Below are 25,711 nucleotides of genomic sequence, written 5' to 3'. Positions count from 1 at the left end.
AAATTTTGGCGAATTAGGGAAGACGTGCACATAGTTGGAGTGAGGCCGAGGATGGAACAGGAAGTGGGTGTGGATGGGAAGGCCAAGGACTCGTTGGCTCGGTTCACATGATTATCCAGTCACTTTAATAACCGGGGCGGACGTGGCGGTCACGTGCAGGGAGGCGACTATCGCTATTAGTCAGGTGGATTCCTCTCTAGTGTGCTCAGCCTCGCCTGACTCTTCAGGTAAGATAAGGGGAACCTCCATAGTAAGGAGTCTTCTCTTGATTTTAACTGTACATTTATTTACATTGGTTACATCTGTGCGATGAGATAAGTGGCCGTCCAACAACATCGGCGCCGCTTATCAAGAGCAAATAGTGCGATCGGATGGATGGGAATCCAGCTTTCCAAACGTGGTTAAAAAGTTAAAGAAGTATTTTGGATTTTAAATAGTAATAGACTACCGTATATACTCGAGTATAAGCCGAGGCCCCTAAGTTTGCCACAAAACCCGGGAATACCTATTGACTCGAGTATAAGCCGAGGGTGGGAAATGCATTGGTCACAGACTCCCCAGTATATGGCCTGATGGACCCTGCCCCATAGTATATAGCCAGCCCCCTGCCCCAGTATATAGCCAGCAGCGGGGGAAGCCAGAAAGGTGAATTTTGAGAGATATATATATATATATATATATATATATATATATATATAATTTATTTTATTTATTTTTTTTTTAACTCGAGTATAACCCGAGTTTGGGTTTTCAGCACATTTTTTGTGCCGAAAAACTAGGCTTATACTTGAGTATATATGGTAATTTTTGGAATAGTCAATCGATATCCAATTGGAGGAGGTCCAACACCCGGCACCCCCAGCCATCATCTGTTTTGCAGGCCTATGACGTCAAGCCTAGGTGTCACGCAGATGGGGTTGAGCTGCAATATAAAGGAGAACCAGTGTACAGTGAGTGGCGCTGAGCTTGGTAGGGGGTGACTAGACCACAGGCTCGCCCCAAAAACTGTGGTTTCTGAATATGGGTGTTGGGCTCCCATGAATCTAATATAAGCCACCTTATCCTATAGATACATGATCCCCAGATGAAACTTATAAATAGCAATATGTATGTATGTGGTTATATATATGTATGTATGTATGTGGTTATATATATGTATATATGTTATTATATATATGTACCGGTATGTCTCCTCCATTAATGACTTCTCCAGGGGGTCTTCTGTCGGGAAGGTAACACTAGACTACACGTAGTAGACCGCGGTTGATCCTATATAAAGTCCTCTTGTTGCTGGGTGGGGGTAGGGGGGGTCTTATATGTAATGGGTATTTATAGGATTAGGATATTTTTAGGGAGACCGACAGACTGGAAAGTTCTTTTAAGTAATGGAGGCCTTTCCCCCTCTGACCGATCATGGGGACAGATGACCTGATACATGTATGATGAATGGAGTCTCAGTGGTCAGACCCCCCCCCCTTCCCCCCAGCAGTAATCAATTTATCATCTATCCTGTTAGTTGGAGACGGGTGTTGTTTACCTGGGAGCCGGGTCTGAATTAAGGTGTAACGATGGTGCGCTGTAACCCTGTTATGTAGTAACTTTATTTACTCTGTGGGGCTCCATAACAGAGATAAGGACAGCGGGGGTCCTCCCTCATTATCATATCAAAGGTCCAAGACTCTAATCCTGACCTGTAGTCCAGACAAGGTAACTCCGCCCGTTCTAGATAGGTATCTCTAGATGTTTATATCAGGAGCTTCTAGAACCTCCAAGGAAGACCTTGAAGTGGTGGAGGGATCCGGGGGCAACATCGGGGCCTCGTCCTCCCATGGCACAGGGAATACAAGGTGATCAGCTGGAGTATTAGAGGAGCCAATAAGGGATCAGCTGAGGTGGAATCGTGTATTGGGGTCGTTAGGCACTTACCCAAGGTCAATTGTGGAGAAATGAAAATTGGGTAAGTTGGAAATTTTGCTTAGTGTTGGAGCAGCCACTTGTGTGTTACTTGTGTTCCCTTATGGCTTCAGGTCAGTGACCCGGTCGTCCTGTGCAGTTCTGTTCTGATCCGTGACCTTGCACGGAGCCCCAGACTGAGGGAGACTGATGGTCATCTAGTATTTCTTCAATTTTCTCATTGTGCCAATAGTTGTCTTCTCACCAAGCTGCTGCCTATTGTCCTGCAGCCCATCCAAGCCTTGTCTACCAATGTATCCCAAATCTTTGAGGCAGGTGGACAGATGTCCTCCAGACAAAGAGGAAATAGACAAACAGAGCGCTGCCCTAGGGTAGTAGTGTAGACAATTGGCCGGGCAGTAAAGTATATAAGACTCCTGAGCTGAAATGCGTTGCCGATTTTATCAGTAAACTAACCATGTTAGTACCGCACCCACTTCTCATGAACGTCTTTGAGCAGCAGGAATCTCTTCATCTGCTACCGGGTTCAACAGTTGTCTAGGGCTTTGTCCCTGGGGTCATTAGACGGCTCTTTGGTCTTGCTCATGGTGGGGAGGAAACAAGCTCAAGCAGGTGCAAGTAATACAATGAGTGGCGAGCATGGGGGGGGGGGGTGTTTGCGTCGGCAATGAGCGCCGAGCATGGGGGGGGGGGGGGCGTCAGCAATGAGCGCCGAGCATGGGGGGGGGGCCGTCGGCAATGAGCGCCGAGCACGGGGGGGGGGGGGGCGTCGGCAATGAGCGCCGAGCATGGGGGGGCATATGCAATGAGCGCCGAGCATGGGGGGGCATATGCAATGAGCGCCGAGCATGGGGGGGCATATGCAATGAGTGCCGAGCATGGGGGGGGGCATATGCAATGAGCTCCAAGCATGGGGGGGGGCATATGCAATGAGCTCCAAGCATGGGGGGGGGCATATGCAATGAGCGCCGAGCATGGGGGGGGGGGCCTCGGCAGTGAGGGTTGTTTGTTGTTTTTTCTTCCATGAAATCTAACCCAGGTCTTTTCTGAGAATTCTTGTATTGTGGTGCACTATGGGCTACAACAAGCAGCTACACCCAATTATCCTTGATTGAAAGTTTACTTTTCCCCTTGTAATATTTGACCGAAACCCCCAGCTCCAGAGTCTCGCTCATGGTGCTTTGAATGATAATTTTCATATAGATAATTATGAAGATTTCTCATATAAATGCAGACATTTGATCATACACATGTACTTATTCTGTGCATCTCGTTTCAGTTCACGCAAACGCCAGCGGGCTCCTCAAGCTAATGCCATGAATGTTGAGAAGAGTCAGATGGAAGAGAAGGCCGTTCACTCGTGGTCACGGCTCTCCTCCGCTGGGCAGAGCGCCTTCGAGGAAGCTCTGAGGGTCTTCAATCCAATGTCTAAAGACCTGACGGACACCGAGACTCAGCTGGTGAGTTTCCTCCAAGGCCTCCGAGAAGAAGGCTACCAACCCACAATTCTCAGCAGCAAAGATGTGTATGGTTATAACTCAACCACAGCGGACACCCCACCCCCACTACCTGTGGGTCCCAAATGCCCCCCCAAAAATACACCTACCGTCTCCTCTTCTTCAAAATCTCACTCGAAAAACCAGACCGGCAAACTAGCCAACCCAAAAGTAAATATTTCCGTCAGCGCTACAAGAATCTCCAGCAGACACCTAACGAAAAACTCTACCAACTTACTGTTGTCTTCGCTGAAACAATCTGACTCTGAGAAGACAAAGGGCTCGCGTGTCTCATTTCAATCCGACTTGTACCCCGCCATGAAACTATCCGTCGTCCTAGAGGCCTTGGTGCCCTTTAAAGCCACTGCCTCGTCTTTGGCGAGCCTTAAGGAGCAGCCTCTAGTCATCACATCCAAGCAGAACACTAAAGGGAAGAGCAACAAAGCCTACCAGGCCTTAATGAAGGAGACCTCCACCCTGAACGGGGTCGTCCTGAACGGGATCAACGGCAAAATCTTAAAGGAGAACGATGCCTGTAGGGCCTTTCAGATTTTGAACGGGCGAGTCCTTATAAACTCTCACCCGCACTGCAATGGTATGGCCCAAAGCAAACACAACTCGGGAAAAGTACAGACTGACTTGGAGGCGGCCAAAAGGCAACTGGGCGACAGGGATAAAAAACGGAAGCTCAACGAAATATCTGAGGAGGCGCCCTTCACCAAGAGGATACGGATAACCCTTCCGTTGGTGAAGAGATCGCCTTTCGACAAGGACAAGTATAACTTTCTCAAGTCCAGCGTGATAAAAATAGACAAAACGTCTTCAGACGAGGAGGTAAGGAGGAAAGCACAGCAGATCCTACGGGTGAACCTCTCCCCGGTTCTCCGGATCCAGCCTTTGTTTGTCAGCCTCCACTGAATCTCCCTGGTCCTCCCTTTCCTCCTCCTTGTTCTTCTCCACACTTCCAGATTTTTTGGGAGCCGAGCGGATGTATTATGGTTTCCACAAATGAAAGCTGCTGATAATTTGAAGTTGTCCTCCTCCTCCTCCTCCTCCTCCTCCTCCTCCTCCTCCTCCGTTCTATCCGTGGCCATTTTTTCGTCACTTTATTTTTTACAGTATACTATACGCGCAGTGCTACAGAACATTCAGCCATGTCTTGTAACAATTTTTTTTTTTTTTTGGGGGGGGGGGGGAGGGAAAGAAGGGTAGGAGGGGGTAATTGAACTTTGGTCATGGACTCTTTGGTCTGTTTTTGCGTAATCGTTGACAGTTTTGATACATGGCAATATGTATATTTTGTGCAATAGTTAAGACTGATTTCCTAAGGTTATAATATGCACTGTGATTTGGCTTCTTCGTAATGTTTGGGTGGATTTTTTTTTTTTTTTTTTTTTTTTGGCTAGGAACTGTTGTACAGAGGTTTTATTTTTTATGAATACAAACTTTTAGGCCTATGATGGTTTTTGGTGATTTTTTTTTTTTTTTTTTTTGCTGGAGCCATTTTGGATTCTGGAATCGATTTTGAGTTTTGGACAGACCTCCTCCTCCTCCTCCTTTTAATTTTTATTTGAAGGGAATTCCTTAAGTTATCTCTTGACGCATCCTATAAGAAACAAGGGTCACTACGTGGCCGGGACAGCTCCAGTGGCCCTGAGGTTCTTCTGGGAATTTCAATCAAAGGTCATGTTTGAAGTTTCACGCTGCTGCACATATATTTTGGCAAACGTGCGCTTAAAGGGGTATTCCCATTTTGGGGCACAGGATGTGTCTTAAGTACCTGATACATACCTGATAAGTACCTAATCCTCCCCAGTGACTGGCAGTATTGTCAGAAGGTAACTTAAAGTCAAACTTGTAACCTGTGTACAATAGAGATAAGTGTCTGGTTGCTGGGGTCCATTTACCAAAACCTCCTGATAATGAGTATAGGGGTTTGAATTGAGCGGGGTCATGCGTCCATTCAACAATGGGACCCCCAGCAATCAGACAATTGTTTTATTTTATTTTCCTTTAAGGCGACATTTACAAGGCCGTTTGGGAGACGTATATACGCTGTATATATATATATGTCGTATATACGCCCCCCGCAGACAGCAATAGGCGCACGGCACCGTTTGGGAGCGGTATGGTGCGGCACTGTTCCGTAGCCGGGAGAAACATAGGACATGTCCAATCTTTCCCCGGAATACAGCGATGTGCGCCATATATCGCTATGGAGAGGGGTGGGGGTGAGCGGCGCTCATCCCCTCCTCCTCTCCCGGGCGCCGCCGCGTGCCCGCCGTGCTACGGTATGGCGGGCACACGTTTGTGTGAATATAGCCTTAGGGTGCGTCCAAACGTTCAGTTTTTCAGATGCAGGTTTTGATGTCCAAACCAGGAGTGGAGTGAAAATAAGAGGAGGCACAGCATCTCCCAATTATATGTTCTCGCCCGTTATGATCTACACCTGTTTTTGGCTTCAAAAACAGCATCTGAAAAACCGTGTGGATGCGCCCTCAGACAGGGCATAAGCTGTGATTATGGGACAATCCCTTTAAGGTGGAGGTCACCCTCTAGAGTCCCAAGATGGTTACATTTATTTTTTTCCTTCATTGGTGCTCACTGACCACGTTGCTTTTCGCAATGTCTGTGTCTCGGAAATCGTCTTCTAGTCCGGTAATTGTAGAAGCCCGAAGGTGAGGAGCGGATTGTATGATTCCCGATCAAAGCAAACGAAGCGCCTCGTCCTTCCCGCCTTCAGAAAAGCGTTCGCCATCCTTAGGCCTTCTCACTTGGATACGCGGTGGTTTTTATGCCAGTCTATCTATTATCTATGATCTCCCTCTCACCATGCGGTCACCCAGCGTCCTGTAATGCCTTCCCTCATAAATCTGCTTTGTTTAATGTGCATGTGTGACCCCTGTCTTATAGGCGACTATACACATTTGACCAAAAGCTTATGCCCCGCCCCCTTTGACAAATTCGGCTACGTGTGCAGGGTGTATGGAACACGATGCCAATTCCGCTTAGATAACTAATTCGGCCACATCTATAGTTTAGGACACTGGGTAACATCTTCATTGGGACCCACAGGGATGAGACTTATAGTTGTGTTCCCCCCATATTAATGGGTGTCAGGTCGAGCATGTGCAGTGTGGCTCCACGCTGGAAAGCCTGGTGCAGTGCTCTGCTATCTCCAGCAGGGGGCTCGTGTGTGATTTGCTGTTCCACCCTTCAGTGAGAGTCCCAGGAGATCGGTCACCACTGATCAGTAGCATGTTATACCCTATACTATGCCATTTCATCCTGGAGCAGCCCCTTAAAGGCTCATTCTGCTTTTGGGGGTCTTAAACAAAGCTTTAAGCAGTCCCACCTTCCTTTAAAGGGGTTGCCCCGGGATTGAATACTACCCCCTGTGTACAGCTGCCAGACCTCATGTGGAAGGGGCCCCCATCTGTCCATGCTACTCCATTCATACTCCATGGATCAGTGCAGGACAACAGGGGGGGGGGGTCACAGGGGTCGTTCATTGTGAGGCGTCTCTCCCTACGTCCTGTGTTACACCCCTTAGGCCTCAATGTGGAGATGACTTGATGTGCGGCCGAAGACGCCACGAATCTGAGACTTTATTATTACTCTTCTAAAAGTGAACCTTCCGTTGCTACAGATATATATACAGTATATATTTTTCTATTGTTTCCATGCAGTGTTTTTTTTTTTTGTTATTTAGTGAGGTGGCCTTCCGCCCCCCGGCTTCAGTGTCATCCCACAGGTAGCTGCCACTGTGGATTCTCCGAATCCTTATGTCATGCTCCGCCCCCTCGTAGTAGATGGGCCTGGAGTGCCCCTTGAAGGCTCTGTGTACAGCCGCCATAAAGCAGCAGCTTTGATTTTGTTGCGATGATCACCGCCTGCCTTTCTTTTATTTATTTCGCCCTCCACGTGTTTCTCGCTGCCTGCGCCCCGGACTCCCCTCCCCCCCCCCCCCCGTATCATTCCGTTCATTACAGCATACTGCGACATTTCAGCCGAACCCCCCCCCCCTCCGTATTAAGTTATTAAGCTGCAGCCCAAATATCGTGGAGTGTGATTTATGTAAATGACTTTTAGATTTCTATTTTATGTTTCTGTTAATATATGTATTTTTACTTATGGAAATAAAAATGAAATTGAATAAAAAAAAAAACGATGGATCTTATTTGGGGGGAGGGTGCTGTGTGCACTGGAGGCGGGGCCAGGAGTCATTTCATCATAGGGGGAGGGGTGATATCTCTTACATCTCTGGAGGCAGGTAACACGGGATCAATCATCGGTCATAGTTCACCTCCTTCCCCTCTGTACACATTTGACCCCGGCATAGGTCACAGAGCATGCCCACAACACTCCCATGTACTCCCCTCCTGCCCATTACACCCCACATCCAGCACTGAGCCAGTGCTATGAGTGTTGCTGCCACTAGATGGCGCTGCCGCCCTGCAATGCTCTGATCATCTGCTAATTGAATCCGTATCCAATACTTCCCGTCACTTCTTTCCATTGTTATCCTGCTGATAAATAACAGCCTGTCGCCCCCCCCCCCCCCCCCCCCGTCATTGGCTTTTCCTGCGGTCGTGATGGGGTTAACGACTTTGTACACTCTTGTGGACATATAATACACGCACTTAATTACTGTAATTAGGTCTTAAGTGCAGGCCTTCCCCCGCAGATTGTGTAACCCCATTACATGTGATGAAACTCCTCGGTCATTGTGTCGCCAATTTCTATGCAACCTGAGGCCGGAGTGCCCAGATCTCTCACAGAGAAGCCATGGAGGCGTCAGTGAGGTAAGACCTGCCGAATATATAGAAGACCCCCAGGTGACGCAGTGCCCCCATAGCCAGCTCCAAGACCCCGGGTGACGCACTGTTACCATAGCCAGCTCCAAGACCCTTCTCCAACGTTGTGGATCCTGACGAAAAATAGGACTGGCACATTGTGGATGGCACAGCAGACAGTGGGACTACTGTATTTAACAGAGGGTATGGTTATGGGGGGCACTTTGTCACCCTGGGTCTTGGAGCTGGCTATGGAGGCACTGTGTCACCCAGGATCCTGGAACTGGCTATTGGGCACTGTGTCTCCCAGGGTGCTGGAGCTGGTTGTGGGGGCACTGCGTTTCCTGGGGTCTTGGAGTTGGTTATGGGGGCACTGCGTCACCCAGGATCTTGGAGCCTGCTATGAGGGCACTGCGTCACCTTGGAGCTGGTTATTGGGCACTGCGTCTCCCGGAGTGCTGGAGCTGGTTATGAGGGCACGGCGTCACCCAGACCTGGAGCTGGTTATGAGGGCACTGCATCACACATGACGCACTGCCCCCATAGCCAGCACCAAGACTCCGGGTGACGCAATGCCCCCATAGCCAGCTCCAAGACCCCGGGAGATGCAGTGTCCCCATAGCCAGCTCCAAGACCCTGGGTGACGCAGTACCCCCACAGCCAGCTCCAAGACACTGGGAGATGCAGGGCCCCACATAGCCAGCTCCAAGACCCCGAGTGACGCAGTGCCCAAATAGCTAGCTCCAGGACTCTGGGTGATGCAGTGCCCTCATAACCAGCTCCAAGACCCCGGGTGATGCAGTGCCCCCATAGCCAGTTCCAGGACTCCCGGTGACACAGTGCCCTCATAGCAGGCTCCAAGACCCCGCGAGACGCAGTGCCCTCATAGCAGGCTCCAAGACCCCGCGAGACGCAGTGCCCCCATAACCAGCTCCAAGACCCCGCGAGACGCAGTGCCCCCATAACCTGCTCCAAGACCCCGTAAAACGCAGTGCCCCCCCCCCCCCCATAACCAGCTCCAAGACCCCAAGTGACGCAGTGCCCCCATAACCAGCTCCAAGACTCCGGGTGACGCAGTGCCCTCATAGCCAGCTCCAGGACTCCGGGTGACGCAGTGCCCTCATAACCAGCTCTAGGTCTGGGTGACGCAGTGCCCTCATAACCAGCTCCAAGACCCAGTGTGATGCAGTGCCCTCATAACCAGCTCCAGCACCCCGGGAGACACAGTGCCCAATAACCAGCTCCAGGATCCTGGGTGACGCAGTGCCTCCATAGCCAGCTCCAAGATCCTGGGTGATGCAGTGCCCCCATAACCAACTCCAAGACCCCGGGAAACGCAGTGCCCCCACAACCAGCTCCAGCACCCTGGGAGACGCAGTGCCCAATAACCAGCTCCAGGATCCTGGATGACGCAGTGCCTCCATAGCCAGCTCCACGACCCCAGGTGATGCACTGCCTCCATATCCAGCTCCAAGACCCAGGGTGACAAAGTGCCCCCATAGCCAGCTCTAAGACCCCTGGTGACGCAGCGCCCCTACTGACGGCTATAAGACCCCTGGTGCCAAACAGTGCCTCCACCGCCAGCTCAAAGAGACTGGTGACAGTGCCCCCATATCTGACTCTTAGATCTCTGTTGTCACACCTTGCCCCCACTGCCAGCTATAAGCCCCCTGGTGGTGTAGTCCCCCATAGCCATACCCTCTGTTAAATACAGCAGTCCCACTGTCTGCTGTGCCATCCACAATGTGCCAGTCCTATTTTTCGTCAGGATCCACAATGTTGGAGAGTGATTGGGGGTGTGGCTCCCATTCTGGAGGACCCATTGATGCAAATAGATACTGTGTAGTACATCATCTCTCCTGTGGTGGCGCTGCAGAAATACTGATCCATTATTGGCATATTGGAACTTCTTGTCCATGACACCATGTAAAATCTAAGTCCGCACCATATGGTGGCCTCCACCGTCATAAGGCAACGCTTCCACCTTCCCAACAATGCAAATATAAACCCGAAAGATCATCGCTGTCTCCAGTCCTGCAGAGAACACGGACGGTGATTTACAGGGGGATGAATGGGGCAGATTTTACTGCCCCCCTATATCCCATTCTCTCCATTATTAGTCCTATCTCCGCACAGCAGGATGGGGGAGCCGCTCGCTCTCAGGACAGCCAGAGATTTTATGTTTATTAATAATTACCAGGGGAAAAACTGAGAACCCGAGGGTCACTATGACAACACTCCCTGGACACTATAAGAGTCACTGTGTACTGTGATCATCATTCCTGCAGAGAGGGAGGGAAGACATTGTATATAGACAACACCCTGCTTCATATACGGTGTGTATATATATATATAGTTGTAATGGCTGGGTGTCAGGATTGGAGACTGAGTCCTAACCGGAGGATCTCTGTACAAAGAATGGATTGTGGTAACAGTCCGTTCTGCCGCAGTGTCTGCGAAATGGTGCAAGAGTCATCCGAGGAGGAAGAAGAGGAGGATGGGAGTGATGGGTCCAGTGTCACCTATGTGCAGCAGCTGCAGAGGTAAGTGGCAGGGGAACAGGGCTGTAAATACATATAGATAAACAGCCATAACCCTGTGCAAAAGACAATAAATAATGAAATATAGTGGGAGGGGTTAGAAAATGTATGAATGTAAAGTTTTAGGTATAAAAAAATAAGGGCCGTCCCTTTAAATGAGGGACACATCAGAGGTAAACATCAGAGGTAAACAGTTATTGAGAGCACTGATGAAGTTAGGTATACATAATGCCCTAAAATCTCCACTTGTACTTCATGTTTACATTAGCTCCCCCTAGTGGAGGCATTTGATGGACCAATTTCACATGTCAGTATTTTGTATCAGTAGTTAATCTAAAATAGGTTTCTTGAATGTTGCAAGTCGTATTGTACGTTATGCGGTAACATAACGCAACGATCAAGAAAGTTTGTCGTTGAACTATAATCTAAAATAGGCTTCTCAAAGGTTTCTAAGTTATAAGCTGGATCTCAAGGATCCTATTGAAGTCAATGTAAACCACATACAAGATGAGTCCTTCAGGGGGTTATTTATTGGAGTCATGGGCAGAGGACAATGTGCGGCGCTGTGCTAGGTATACAGGTATAGGCTGTAGCACTAGTGCCGGGTTAACCCCTTCCTACCAGTCTGATAACATTTCCTTCCCTCCATAGGATTCTGGGTCAGGAGGCAGCCGAGTACTTCCTTCATCCGCCGCCCATGGAGTTCCACGTCAGCTCTTCATTACAATGTATCCTGGAGCAGATGGAGGGTGGGTGAGACTGGAAATAGTGGACCCCTAACTATGAAAATGTCAGAGGGGTCTCAGGCACCAGGGACTGGTCACGACGACCTCCGCAGAACTTGCAGTTGCTCCAGAGCCCTGGTGTCGCTCGTAGTCCCTCTCCTGGTTAAAGGGCCAACAAATTCCGTTGAGACCCTTTAACCTCCCCCAAAGTTCTAGAAGACAAAGAAGAATGAAACTCAGATGGGGGTTCTGCACCCCATACCTGGGACTGTTAGGAGGTATAACCTACAGCACCATGAATGTGAATCGCCTCCTCTCTGATTTTTGCAGACACCCCCGGGGCAGAAGAACTTTGGAGAATCCTGCAAGAGAAATCAAAGCAGAAGCTGAAGGAGGATTATGGAGAACCAATGTCACAGGAAGAGGTGAATGTGGGCCTCTAAGGTGTATGACCTTTGACTTCCTCTGTCATATAAAGTTAATAGGAGATGAGCTGCAGTACCCCAGCATGGCCACTACACTGATCCATGGGGTTTATTCATTCTGCCATTCAGATGCTGCCAGGACCTAATTGGTATCGGACCACATTGACCTGATACTGATGACTTAGATGAAGGTCTTAAGTAGACAATATTAAGAGTTTGAATAAATCTCTCAGTAAAATAATTAAAGGAACACTCCACTCAAAGCTAGTTCATTGAATAATACATTGTGCAGGTCCTGAAGGCAGGAGCAGGACCCATTATCATTATATTCCTAGAACCTTTAGTCCTGCTCCTTCCTTAAGGTCCTGCACAAGATACAAGTCAATGGGGCAAATTTACTTACCCGGCCCATTCGCGATCCAGCGGCGCGTTCTCTGCTCTGGATTCGGGTCCGGCCGGGATTCATGAAGGCAGTTCCTCCGCCGTCCACCAGGTGGCGCTGCTGCGCTGAAAATCATCTCCACGCGCCGGAATGCACCACCTCGGACCAGGTGAAGGTAAGCGGTCACCAAGCGACACTTTTTCGGTTTTTAAATGCGGCGGTTTTTCCGAATACGTCGGGGCAATTCAGGTACAATCGGCGCAAATCGGAAATATTCGGGTAACACGTCGGGAAAACGCGATTCGGGCCCTTAGTAAATGACCCCCAATGAATCTGCTGTGACTGGAGCGTTCCTTTAAGAATGTAAGGATTTCTTCCAGGACTTGGTTTAGCCTCATTCCAATGCAGTACTTAGTTTGACCACCAGGTGGCGATATCTTCCTATATAAAGTAATAGAAGACCATTATACCTACTATATACCATGTCAACCATAACATAAGTAATGAGGAAGACTCACCTGGAGTCGATTCACTGACAGCAAGCAAAGGAGAGGAATCCAGACGTAAAATATTAGAAACCTGCATCATTGTTGGGCTTTTTCTTATTTTTCAGATAAATCTGTTCAAGAACTTTGCTCATCGCCCAGTAATGCAGAAAGTGTCCAGAAAACGCAGACGACTCATCTACGTCAGACAACTGCTGCAGTCCCAACAGGACCGGACCGACATGCTGCTCTCCAGGAGTCCGTTCCCTGCCATAAGCGATGGGGAGGAGGGGTGCACCAGGTTTCTGCATCAGACTGGATAATCCCTTCACCAAACTCTGCATAAATACTGGTGCTGTGTGTAACTATGGAGTAACACTATATCTGACCATTATATGACGTGTATCCTGCAGTGTGTAGCAGTTTTCCCCTCTGCAGCCTCTGTCTGTAATTCTCAGGTGTCTCAGAGCCGGAGGCTGGAGACTGGCTGCTAGGATGTCTCCCCTACACTGCACACAGAGGGGATAATCTACTACACACTTCTCTCATTTACTCAGAACCATCATCAGAACCACATTGGACATTATATGACCTGTATCCTGCAGTGTGTAGCAGTTTTCCCCTCTGTAGCCTCTGTCTGTAATTCTCAGGTGTCTCAGAGCCGGAGGCTGGAGACTGGCTGCTAGGATGTCTCCCATACACTGCACACAGAGGGGATCATCTACTACACACTTCTCTCACTTACTCAGAACCATCATCAGAACCACATTGGACATTATATGACCTGTATCCTGCAGTGTGTAGCAGTTTTCCCCTCTGTAGCCTCTGCCTGTAATTCTCAGGTGTCTCAGAGCTGGAGGCTGGAGACTGGCTGCTAGGATGTCTCCCATACACTGCACACAGAGGGGATAATCTACTACACACTTCTCTCACTCAGAACCATCATCAGAATCACATTGGACATTATATGACCTGTATCCTGCAGTGTGTAGCAGTTTTCCCCTCTGTAGCCTCTGTCTGTAATTCTCAGGTGTCTCAGAGCTGGAGGCTGGAGACTGGCTGCTAGGATGTCTCCCATACACTGCACACAGAGGGGATAATCTACTACACACTTCTCTCACTTACTCAGAACCATCATCAGAATCACATTGGACATTATATGACCTGTATCCTGCAGTGTGTAGCAGTTTTCCCCTCTGCAGCCTCTGTCTGTAATTCTCAGGTGTCTCAGAGCTGGAGGCTGGAGACTGGCTGCTAGGATGTCTCCCATACACTGCACACAGAGGGGATCATCTACTACACACTTCTCTCACTTACTCAGAACCATCATCAGAACCACATTGGACATTATATGACCTGTATTCTGCAGTGTGTAGCAGTTTTCCCCTCTGTAGCCTCTGTCTGTAATTCTCAGGTGTCTCAGAGCCGGAGGCTGGAGACTGGCTGCTAGGATGTCTCCCATACACTGCACACAGAGGGGATAATCTACTACACACTTCTCTCACTTACTCAGAACCATCATCAGAACCACATTGGACATTATATGACCTGTATCCTGCAGTGTGTAGCAGTTTCCCCCTCTGTAGCCTCTGTCTGTAATTCTCAGGTGTCTCAGAGCCGGAGGCTGGAGACTGGCTGCTAGGATGTCTCCCATACACTGCACACAGAGGGGATAATCTACTACACACTTCTCTCACTTACTCAGAACCATCATCAGAACCACATTGGACATTATATGAGCTGTATCCTGCAGTGTGTAGCAGTTTTCCCCTCTGTAGCCTCTGTCTGTAATTCTCAGGTGTCTCAGAGCTGGAGGCTGGAGACTGGCTGCTAGGATGTCTCCCATACACTGCACACAGAGGGGATAATCTACTACACACTTCTCTCACTTACTCAGAACCATCATCAGAATCACATTGGACATTATATGACCTGTATCCTGCAGTGTGTAGCAGTTTTCCCCTCTGTAGCCTCTGCCTGTAATTCTCAGGTGTCTCAGAGCCGGAGGCTGGAGACTGGCTGCTAGGATGTCTCCCATACACTGCACACAGAGGGGATCATCTACTACACACTTCTCTCACTTACTCAGAACCATCACCAGAACCACATTGGACATTATATGACCTGTATTCTGCAGTGTGTAGCAGTTTTCCCCTCTGTAGCCTCTGCCTGTAATTCTCAGGTGTCTCAGAGCTGGAGGCTGGAGACTGGCTGCTAGGATGTCTCCCATACACTGCACACAGAACATAGAGGAGAATCCGCTCCATAACTCTCTCACTCATTCAGGAGCATCAGCAGGATCATATAGAGCATTATAGAGCAGCACTGACCTGTACTGATGGGAATAAAGCTCCCTCAGTTTACCAGAGCCCCTCCATGCTGTTACATTGTCTCCTCCCCTGCTCCCTCAGCTTACCAGAGCCTCTCTATGCTGTTACATTGTCTCCTCCCCTGCTCCTTCAGCTTACCAGGGCCCCTCTATGCTGTTACATTGTCTCCTCCCCTGCTCCTTCCGCTTACCAGAGCCCCTCTATGCTGTTACATTGTCTCCTCCCATGCTCCTTCAGCTTACCAGAGCCCCTCTATGCTGTTGCATTGTCTCCTCCCCTGCTCCCTCAGCTTACCAGAGCCCCTCTATGCTGTTACATTGTCTCCTGCCCTGCTCCTTCTGCTTACCAGAGCCCCTCTATGCTGTTGCATTGTCTCCTCCCTTGCTCCCTCAGCTTACCAGAGCCCCTCTATGCTGTTACATTGTCTCCTGCCCTGCTCCTTCAGCTTACCAGAGCCCCTCTATGCTGTTGCATTGTCTCCTGCCCTGCTCCCTCAGCTTACCAGAGCCTCTCTATGCTGTTACATTGTCTCCTCCCCTGCTCCTTCAGCTTACCAGAGCCCCTCTATGCTGTTACATAGTCTCCTCCCCTGCTCCCTCAGCTTACCAGAGCCCCTCTATGCTGTTACATTGTCTCCTCCCCTGCTCCCTCAGTTTACCAGAGCCCTTCCATGCTGTTACATTGTCTCCTCCCCTGCTCCCTCAGCTTACCAGAGCCTCTCTATGCTGTTACATTGTCTCCTGCCCTGCTCCCTCAGCTTACCAGAGCCCCTCTATGCTGTTACATTGTCTCCTCCCCTGCTCCTTCAGCTTACCAGAGCCCCTCTATGCTGTTACATAGTCTCCTCCCCTGCTCCCTCAGCTTACCAGAGCCCCTCTATGTTGTTACATTGTCTCCTCCCCTGCTCCTTCAGCTTACCAGAGCCTCTCTATGCTGTTACATTGTCTCCTCCCCTGCTCCCTCAGCTTACCAGAGCCTCTCTATGCTGTTACATTGTCTCCTCCCCTGCTCCTTCAGCTTACCAGAGCCCCTCTATGCTGTTACATAGTCTCCTCCCCTGCTCCCTCAGCTTACCAGAGCCCCTCTATGCTGTTACATTGTCTCCTCCCCTGCTCCCTCAGTTTACCAGAGCCCCTCCATGCTGTTACATTGTCTCCTCCCCTGCTCCCTCAGCTTACCAGAGCCTCTCTATGCTGTTACATTGTCTCCTGCCCTGCTCCCTCAGCTTACCAGAGCCCCTCTATGCTGTTACATTGTCTCCTCCCCTGCTCCTTCAGCTTACCAGAGCCCCTCTATGCTGTTACATAGTCTCCTCCCCTGCTCCCTCAGCTTACCAGAGCCCCTCTATGTTGTTACATTGTCTCCTCCCCTGCTCCTTCAGCTTACCAGAGCCTCTCTATGCTGTTACATTGTCTCCTCCCCTGCTCCCTCAGCTTACCAGAGCCTCTCTATGCTGTTACATTGTCTCCTGCCCTGCTCCCTCAGCTTACCAGAGCCCCTCTGTGCTGTTACATTGTCTCCTCCCCTGCTCCCTCAGCTTACCAGAGCCCCTCTATGCTGTTTCATTGTCTCTTCTCCTGCTCCCTCAGCTTACCAGAGCCCCTCTATGCTGTTTCATTGTCTCCTCCCCTGCTCCCTCAGCTTACCAGTGCTTCTCTATGCTGTTACATTGTCTCCTCCCCTGCTCCCTCAGCCTACCAGAGCCTCTCTATGCTGTTACATTGTCTCTTCCTCTGCTCCCTCAGCTTACCAGAGCTTCTCTATGCTGTTACATTGTCTCCTCCCCTGCTCCCTCAGCTTACCAGAGCCCCTCTATGCTGTTACATTGTCTCCTCCCCTGCTCCCTCAGCTTACCAGAGCCTCTCTGTGCTCTAGCTTCACAGGCTCTTGCAATGTCTCATCCTCCACCCTGAACACTCTTAGAGCTTGGGAATATGCAGCATTGGCGGGTTCTGGTAACACCCCCAGGAGCTCATCAGACTCATTAGTCTAATTTTAAAAGTTGATTTTAGAAGGAAGGAGGCCATGGGTAACAAATATTAGAAGATCTCCACAGTCCCGGTGCCTGGATCTATGAGTAATGTCCCTGGTTTATGAGGATGGATTTTGATGGTAGATTTCCTTTAAATTCAATGTACAGTATGCAGTCAGCTGCTGAGCTCCACCTAGTGGTGGCTTTAGGTAGACAGAATATTATTGTGTTGTTCTTGTGTTAATCAGCACAGAGTATTGAACCAAAAAGCAAAGAATGAATGTATCTCTGCCTCCTACAAATCTTCTGTACTGAAATACTCTGCGCTGCAGTCATGATTCCATGACCTGATTAATGAATATAGGCCCCTCGTGCATTGGAATAATAACTTTTATGCAAATATATGCAAATTACACCGTTTTGACTTAGTAGCAAAAAAGAGAGACATTTTGGAAGTGTTATTATCCCCCTCGCCTGCTGTTAGTATTATACATGCAATGTACAGAATGTTCCTATTAAAGGGCAAAAAGTCCCTGAGATAAAATCAGGCCCCGCCCCCCTGCCGCTTCCCTATGTGTAATGTGCCATGTATATTCCTGCTGTCCTATGAGGCTCAGGGCCCATTATGATTGGATTAATTCCTGCTAGTCGGTGTAATACCACTGATTGCCCTGCAGGTGGCAGTGTTGTAATGTCTACAATCAGCGTGCTTACAGTAGGGACAGTGGGTTTAGTTTCTCTGCAGCTCCCCCGCAGGTCATATGAGGTATTACACCGTCTAGAATTTGCATGTAGGCCCCTGCAGATAACCTAGCGCCTACATTTACATGAAACATGTGTATATATCCTGCGGAGGGGCGGCGTGCAGATCTCTGGCAGATGTTGGTACAAGTCGCGTGTTTATCTTACACTATGTACTCACCTCCTTCCACTATAGACTCTCCCTCAGCCCTTGACAGACGGCACAAAGGAATATTCCGCCTCCTACCTATTCACTCAGAAGGAGACGTCCTGTTAACCCCGCCTGTGCCAGAAAAAAATTAGGCAGAATTTTTTTTTAAAAAATCGTACCGGGACATGAGAATGGTTCGTTATGAAATAGCGCCACTCTTGACCGTAGGATTTGTCTGGTATTACAGCATTCATGTTAAGGGGGATGAAGTGCAATACCTGACGCAGCCTATGGACAGGGGAGGCGCTGTTAGTGTAAAAAAAGCTATAAATGGCTCCCAAATCTCTCCCATCATTGGAGACACGGAGTTTGGGGGATTTTAGGACCACCACCTAACCTTTACTTTCAGGAAGAGTTTTCTCAAAGTTGCTTGAACCACTCATATGGGGGCGCTATGGCTGGCATTGGTAAGGCCGATGAAGGTTCCAACACTTGGTAGAGGACACTCATATGCGGGCAATGTGGGTGGCAATTTATGGGGTCCACTAGGTGGACTGTGTGGCACGTCACTGTTATGGGGGCACCGTAAGAGAGCCTTCTGACTATGCCTGGAAAGGGGCAATGATAGGGGGCTGTTACTCATATGGGGGACTGTGGCTCCAAACGTTATGGGGACACTTGGTGTTACTGATAATGGGGCACAGAGACTGGCACTCATCTATGGATAGTAGAGGGGCACTGCTATCACTGATACTGGGCACTGTAGTTGTTACTGTTAGGGAGGGTTGTAGGGTTTCACTCATATAGGGGTAATAGGGCGCTGTGTCTGACACCAGTACAGGGCAATGTAGGTATTAGTGGTAAGTGGGTGCTGTGTCTGTGACTGGTACGGGGCAATGTAGGTATCAGTGGTAAGTGGGCGCTGTGACTGGTATGGGGCAATGTAGGTATAGGTGGTAAGTGGGTGCTGTGTCTGTGACTGGTATGGGGCATTGTAGGTACAGGTGGTAAGTGGGCGCTGTGTCTGTGACTGGTATGGGGCACTGTAGGTATCAGTGGTAAGTGGGCGCTGTGACTGGTATCGGGCACTGTAGGTATCAGTGGTAAGTGGGTGCTGTGTCTGTGACTGGTACGGGGCAATGTAGGTATCAGTGGTAAGTGGGCGCTGTGACTGGTATGGGGCAATGTAGGTATCAGTGGTAAGTGGGCACTGTGTCTGTGACTGGTATGGGGCACTGTAGGTATAGGTGGTAAGTAGGCACTGTGTCTGTGACTGGTATGGGGCACTGTAGGTATAGGTGGTAAGTAGGCGCTGTGACTGGTATGGGGCACTGTAGGTATAGGTGGTAAGTAGGCGCTGTGACTGGTATCGGGCACTGTAGGTATCAGTGGTAAGTGGGTGCTGTGTCTGTGACTGGTACGGGGCAATGTAGGTATCAGTGGTAAGTGGGCGCTGTGACTGGTATGGGGCAATGTAGGTATAGGTGGTAAGTGGCCGCTGTGTCTGTGACTGGTATGGGGCATTGTAGGTACAGGTGGTAAGTAGGCGCTGTGACTGGTATGGGGCACTGTAGGTATCAGTGGTAAGTGGGCACTGTGTCTGTGACTGGTATGGGGCACTGTAGGTATAGGTGGTAAGTAGGCGCTGTGACTGGTATGGGGCACTGTAGGTATAGGTGGTAAGTAGGCGCTGTGACTGGTATCGGGCACTGTAGGTATCAGTGGTAAGTGGGTGCTGTGTCTGTGACTGGTATGGGGCACTGTAGGTATCAGTGGTAAGTGGGCGCTGTGCCTGTCACTGGTATGGGGCACTGTAGGTATCCGTGGTAAGTGGGCGCTGTGTCTGTGACTGGTATGGGGCACAGCAGGTATCAGTGGTAAGTGGGCGCTGTGACTGGTATGGGGCATTGTAGGTATCAGTGGTAAGTGGGCGCTGTGCCTGTGACTGGTATGGGGCATTGTAGGTATCAGTGGTAAGTGGGCGCTGTGTCTGTGACTGGTATGGGGCACTGGAGGTATCAGTGGTAAGTGGGCGCTGTGCCTGTCACTGGTATGGGGCATTGTAGGTATCAGTGGTAAGTGGGCGCTGTGTCTGTGACTGGTATGGGGCACAGCAGGTATCAGTGGTAAGTGGGCGCTGTGACTGGTATGGGGCATTGTAGGTATCAGTGGTAAGTGGGCGCTGTGTCTGTGACTGGTATGGGGCACAGTAGGTATCAGTGGTAAGTAGGCAATGTACCCTGTGGGCACCCTGGTTGGCACTGTGATGTGTTGCATTAGATTGAGCGCAGAACCCTTAATTAAAGGGGCGGCAAATAAAATCCCCAAAACGTCTCCAAAGTAGGCAAAGTGCCCCGTACCCGTCCTGCCCGCCCTGCGCCTCCGTGTTACGTTTTACTCCAGTGAAATCTGATCCGCAGAACAATGGACGCAATATCAAAGGTTATCACTGACAAAAGACGAAACCTACACCCATGTTTGTCTCTACTCCCTGCCGAAGCAGCTGCAATCCCATGCGCTCCCTGTCAGTGCCCGGCTCAATCTGTGCAGCCGGCTCCTTGTAGGAAGCAGGTAATAATAACGCGGTGACAGGTCTCGCCCTGCGCAGGATACACCCCACAGCTACGGATATAGGAAGAGCACACTCACACCAGACGACTTACCCCAAGCCCTGAGCAGCAGGTGAGTCTCCCCCGTCCCTCCTATAGCCACCACCACCTGCAGAGGGAAGATGTAGCAGAGCTGAACGTGTCATTTTAGGCTGTTGTGCTACTTCTATTCCTAAAGATGTGCAGTAGATTTACCTGCAGTCCTATGTAAATTCCAAGTAACACAATGTCCACCTGCCTCAACTACCCCAGCTCTGCTACATCGGTATAGTATAGGTATAGTGTGGCTGTACGATGACGCAGCAGTAGTGTAACCTGCACTCCTATAACATAATGTGAGCCATTCATTGACAAACTCAGCTCTGCTACATCTGTATAGTAGATATGTGGCTTTGCCTGTATAAAGACAGCTGTGTGTGTGTGTGTATTGCAGCAACTTTATGAATCAAGATCATGCAATGGATTAACCTGCAGTCCTATGTAAAACCACTGAATCTGAGTTTTTCATTGACAATCTCAGCACTGCTACTTCTGTATAGTAAATATGTGGCTGTATAAAGATAGCAGTGTGTGTGTATTGCAGCAACTTATAGAATCAAGATTATGCAGTGGGTTAACCTGCAGTCCTATGTAAAACTACTGAATTTAAGTTTTTCATTGACAATCTCAGCACTGCTACATCTGTATAGTAGATATGTGGCTTTGGCTGTATACAGACAGCTGTGTGTGTATTGCAGCAACTTTATGAATCAAGATCATGTAGTGGGTTAACCTGCAGTCCTATGTAAAACCACTGAATTTGAGTTTTTCATTGACAAACTCAGCACTGAAACATCTGTATTTTAGCTATGTGGCTTTGGCTGTATAGAGACAAAAGTGTATGCGTGTGTGTGTATTGCAGCAACTTATAGAATCAAGGTTATGCAGTGGGTTTACCTGCAGTCCTATGTAAAACTACTGAATTAGAGTTTTTCATTGACAATCTCAGCACTGCTACATCTGTACACTAGATCTGCGGAGTTATTTTTTTGGAAGTCTGCAGCATTGGTGTATTATAAGAGCTACACGGGTCAGAATATTGTGGTAACGTAACCTGCAGTCCTATGTAAAACCACTGAATTTGAGTTTTTCATTGACAATCTCAGCACTACTACATCTGTACACTAGATCTGCGGAGTTATCTTTTTGAAGTCTGCAGTATTGGTGTATTATAAGAGCTGCACTGGTCAGAATATTGTGGTAACGTAATCTGCAGTCCTATGTAAAACCACAGCTATCACAATTTGGGAAGCAGCAATTGACATACTCAGCTCTGCTACATCTTTATAAGTGATCTATAGGTTTGGCTGTACGAGGATACAGTTGTTTGAGTCAAGTTAACACTTTGAGTTCACCTGCACGTGCAGTCCTATGTAAAACCGGAGGTGGCACAATTGACACTGACAAACTCAACTTTGCTATGTCTGTATAATAGATCCGTGGGTTGGATTGTATGACACTGGTGGTGGTAGTAGTCTGTATTATGTGGGGGGTTGTACATTAGGTGTATTATACTATGTTGCATTACCTTATATTATGTTGCATTATATTATATTATATTGTATTATATTCTGTTATTTCATCAGTAAATCAGTTTTTTTCTGGCAAATCCTAAAAAAAACCTCTATCGCAGTATTTAAAGGAATACAACACCTCAAGATCTCTAGCTATTGTTCTCTGTTATCAACCATTTCACAATCACAATGATCTCATATGGTACAATAGACCCAAAGGCATGTCACCTCTATAGCAGGTGTGAGTGTAGTGCCTGATAGCTGGGCATGCTGGGAGTTGTAGTTTCTCCGCTGTCGTAGTGACACTCCCATGCACAAGGTACAAAGTGCAGCTGCACAGAGCGGGATAAGCATTCCCTGGTCTGTAGGTTTCCTATGATTCATAGGATTGTGGGAGCAGGTAACCGCAGCCCGGTGTGCCAGGCCTGCTGGGACATGTGACTGAGCGTGGCGATACCTGCCTGTACTCACATGTGCCGCATCCTAATCCTGTGCACAATAACAAAAACATTCATTCAGATCCCCTGCTCATAACAAATGTATAGCGAATGTCATATTAGTCTGTGCAGATTCAATTCTTAATATATTCATAATATAAAGCTCCAAATATGTCCTTCTCAAATTACCACTAGGGGGAGCCCAGGAGCTTACTGCAGACTGAATGATTTATATACAGTATGTAGTAATCTTCTGAGCTCCCCCTAGTGGTGGCTGTATATACATTATGTAGTAATCTCCTGAGCTCCCCTTAGTGGTGGTGTATATACAGTATGTAGTAATCTCCTGAACTCCCCCTATTGGTGGCTGTATATACAGTATGTAGTAATCTCCTGAGCTCCCCCTAGTGGTGGCTGTATATACAGTATGTAGTAATCTCCTGAGCTCCCCCTAGTGGTGGCTGTATATACAGTATGTAGTAATCTCCTGAGCTCCTCCTAGTGGTGGTGTATATACAGTATGTAGTAATCTCCTGAACTCCCCCTATTGGTGGCTGTATATACAGTATGTAGTAGTCTCCTGAGCTCCCCCTAGTGGTGGCTTTATATATAGTATGTAGTAATCTCCTGAGCTCCTCCTAGTGGTGGTGTATATACAATATGTAGTAATCTCCTGAGCTCCCCCTAGTGGTGGCTTTATATATAGTATGTAGTAATCTCCTGAGCTCCTCCTAGTGGTGGCTTTATATATAGTATGTAGTAATCTCCTGAGCTCCTCCTAGTGGTGGCTGTATATATAGTATGTAGTAATCTCCTGAGCTCCCCCTAGTGTCACTGTATATACAGTATGTAGTAATCTCCTGAGCTCCCCCTAGTGGTGGTGTATATACAGTATGTAGTAATCTCCTGAGCTCCCCCTAGTGGTGGTGTATATACAGTATGTAGTAATCTCCTGAGCTCCCCCTAGTGGTGGCTTTATATATAGTATGTAGTAATCTCCTGAGCTCCTCCTAGTGGTGGTGTATATACAGTATGTAGTAATCTCCTGGGCTCCCCCTAGTGGTGGCTTTATATATAGTATGTAGTAATCTCCTGAGCTCCTCCTAGTGGTGGTGTATATACAGTATGTAGTAATCTCCTGAGCTCCTCCTAGTGGTGGCTTTATATATAGTATGTAGTAATCTCCTGAGCTCCTCCTAGTGGTGGTGTATATACAGTATGTAGTAATCTCCTGGGCTCCCCCTATTGGTGGCTTTATATATAGTATGTAGTAATCTCCTGAGCTCCTCCTAGTGGTGGTGTATATACAGTATGTAGTAATCTCCTGAGCTCCCCCTAGTGGTGGCTTTATATATAGTATGTAGTAATCTCCTGAGCTCCTCCTAGTGGTGTTGTATATACAGTATGTAGTAATCTCCTGAGCTCCCCCTAGTGGTGGCTGTATATATAGTATGTAGTAATCTCCTCAGCTCCCCCTAGTGGTGGCTGTATATACAGAATGTAGTAATCTCCTGAGCTCCCCCTAGTGGTGGTGTATATACAGTATGTAGTAATCTCCTGAGCTCCCCCTAGTGGTGGCTGTATATATAGTATGTAGTAATCTCCCGAGCCCCCCTAGTGTCACTGTATATACAGTATGTAGAATCTCCTCAGCTCCCCCTAGTGGTGGCTGTATACACAGTACATAGCAATCTCCTGAGCTCCCCCTAGTGGTGGCTGTATATATAGTATGTAGTAATCTCCTGGGCTCCCCCTAGTGGTGGTGTATATACAGTATGTAGTAATCTCCTGACCTCCCCCTAGTGGTGGCTGTATATACAGTATGTAATAATCTCCTGAGCTCCCCCTAGTGGTGGCTGTATATACAGTATGTAGTAATCTCCTGAGCTCCCCCTAGTGGTGGTGTATATACAGTATGTAGTAATCTCCTGAGCTCCCCCTAGTGGTGGCTGTATATATAGTATGTAGTAATCTCCTGACCTCCCCCTAGTGGTGGCTGTATATACAGAATGCAGTAATCTCCTGAGCTCCCCTGGTGGTGGCTGTATATACAGTATGTAGTAATCTCCTGAGCCCCCCCTAGTGGTGGCTGTATATACAGTATGTAGTAATCTCCTGAGCTCCCCCTAGTGGTGGCTGTATATACATTATGTAGTAATCTCCTGAGCTCCTCCTAGTGGTGGTGTATATACAGTATGTAGTAATCTCCTGAACTCCCCCTATTGGTGGCTGTATATACAGTATGTAGTAATCTCCTGAGCTCCCCCTAGTGGTGGCTTTATATATAGTATGTAGTAATCTCCTGAGCTCCTCCTAGTGGTGGTGTATATACAGTATGTAGTAATCTCCTGAGCTCCCCCTAGTGGTGGCTTTATATATAGTATGTAGTAATCTCCTGAGCTCCTCCTAGTGGTGGCTTTATATATAGTATGTAGTAATCTCCTGAGCTCCTCCTAGTGGTGGTGTATATACAGTATGTAGTAATCTCCTGAGCTCCCCCTAGTGGTGGCTTTATATATAGTATGTAGTAATCTCCTGAGCTCCTCCTAGTGGTGGTGTATATACAGTATGTAGTAATCTCCTGAGCTCCCCCTAGTGGTGGCTGTATATATAGTATGTAGTAATCTCCTCAGCTCCCCCTAGTGGTGGCTGTATATACAGAATGTAGTAATCTCCTGAGCTCCCCCTAGTGGTGGTGTATATACAGTATGTAGTAATCTCCTGAGCTCCCCCTAGTGGTGGCTGTATATATAGTATGTAGTAATCTCCCGAGCCCCCCTAGTGTCACTGTATATACAGTATGTAGAATCTCCTCAGCTCCCCCTAGTGGTGGCTGTATACACAGTACATAGCAATCTCCTGAGCTCCCCCTAGTGGTGGCTGTATATATAGTATGTAGTAATCTCCTGGGCTCCCCCTAGTGGTGGTGTATATACAGTATGTAGTAATCTCCTGACCTCCCCCTAGTGGTGGCTGTATATACAGTATGTAATAATCTCCTGAGCTCCCCCTAGTGGTGGCTGTATATACAGTATGTAGTAATCTCCTGAGCTCCCCCTAGTGGTGGTGTATATACAGTATGTAGTAATCTCCTGAGCTCCCCCTAGTGGTGGCTGTATATATAGTATGTAGTAATCTCCTGACCTCCCCCTAGT

The 25,711-nt window shown here is 48.3% G+C and overlaps 2 protein-coding genes and 1 long non-coding RNA gene across 4 annotated transcripts in view; 2 read left to right on the top strand and 1 right to left on the bottom strand.

Moving 5' to 3' along the window:
* Positions 1-13,651, top strand: part of CCDC71 (coiled-coil domain containing 71) — a 37,728-nt gene extending 24,077 nt beyond the window's left edge. Inside the window, exons 2-5 of one of the 2 annotated variants that reach the window (XM_072127402.1) lie at positions 3,194-4,244; positions 11,398-11,495; positions 11,802-11,896; positions 12,892-13,651. In XM_072127402.1, the coding sequence (XP_071983503.1) occupies positions 3,231-4,244; positions 11,398-11,495; positions 11,802-11,896; positions 12,892-13,109 (1,425 nt within the window). In that variant the 5' untranslated portion in view covers positions 3,194-3,230 and the 3' untranslated portion in view covers positions 13,110-13,651. The remainder of the gene's footprint in view (positions 1-3,193; positions 4,245-11,397; positions 11,496-11,801; positions 11,897-12,891) is intronic. The other variant, XM_072127401.1, reaches the window with a different exon arrangement.
* LOC140104062 (uncharacterized) overlaps positions 11,267-25,711 on the bottom strand; it is a 38,190-nt gene continuing 23,745 nt past the window's right edge. The window contains exon 3 of the long non-coding RNA XR_011850237.1: positions 11,267-11,833. This is a non-coding gene — a long non-coding RNA (uncharacterized lncRNA). The remainder of the gene's footprint in view (positions 11,834-25,711) is intronic.
* The window catches only part of LOC140104059 (laminin subunit beta-1-like), a 58,211-nt gene continuing 52,951 nt past the window's right edge, over positions 20,452-25,711 (top strand). The window contains exon 1 of the mRNA XM_072127400.1: positions 20,452-20,639. The gene's annotated coding sequence lies outside the window, so the exon portion shown is untranslated. The remainder of the gene's footprint in view (positions 20,640-25,711) is intronic.

This window comes from Engystomops pustulosus, chromosome 10 (assembly GCF_040894005.1).
Source record: "Engystomops pustulosus chromosome 10, aEngPut4.maternal, whole genome shotgun sequence".
NCBI lineage: Eukaryota > Metazoa > Chordata > Amphibia > Anura > Leptodactylidae > Engystomops > Engystomops pustulosus.
This window is presented reverse-complemented; position numbering and strand designations above follow the sequence as displayed.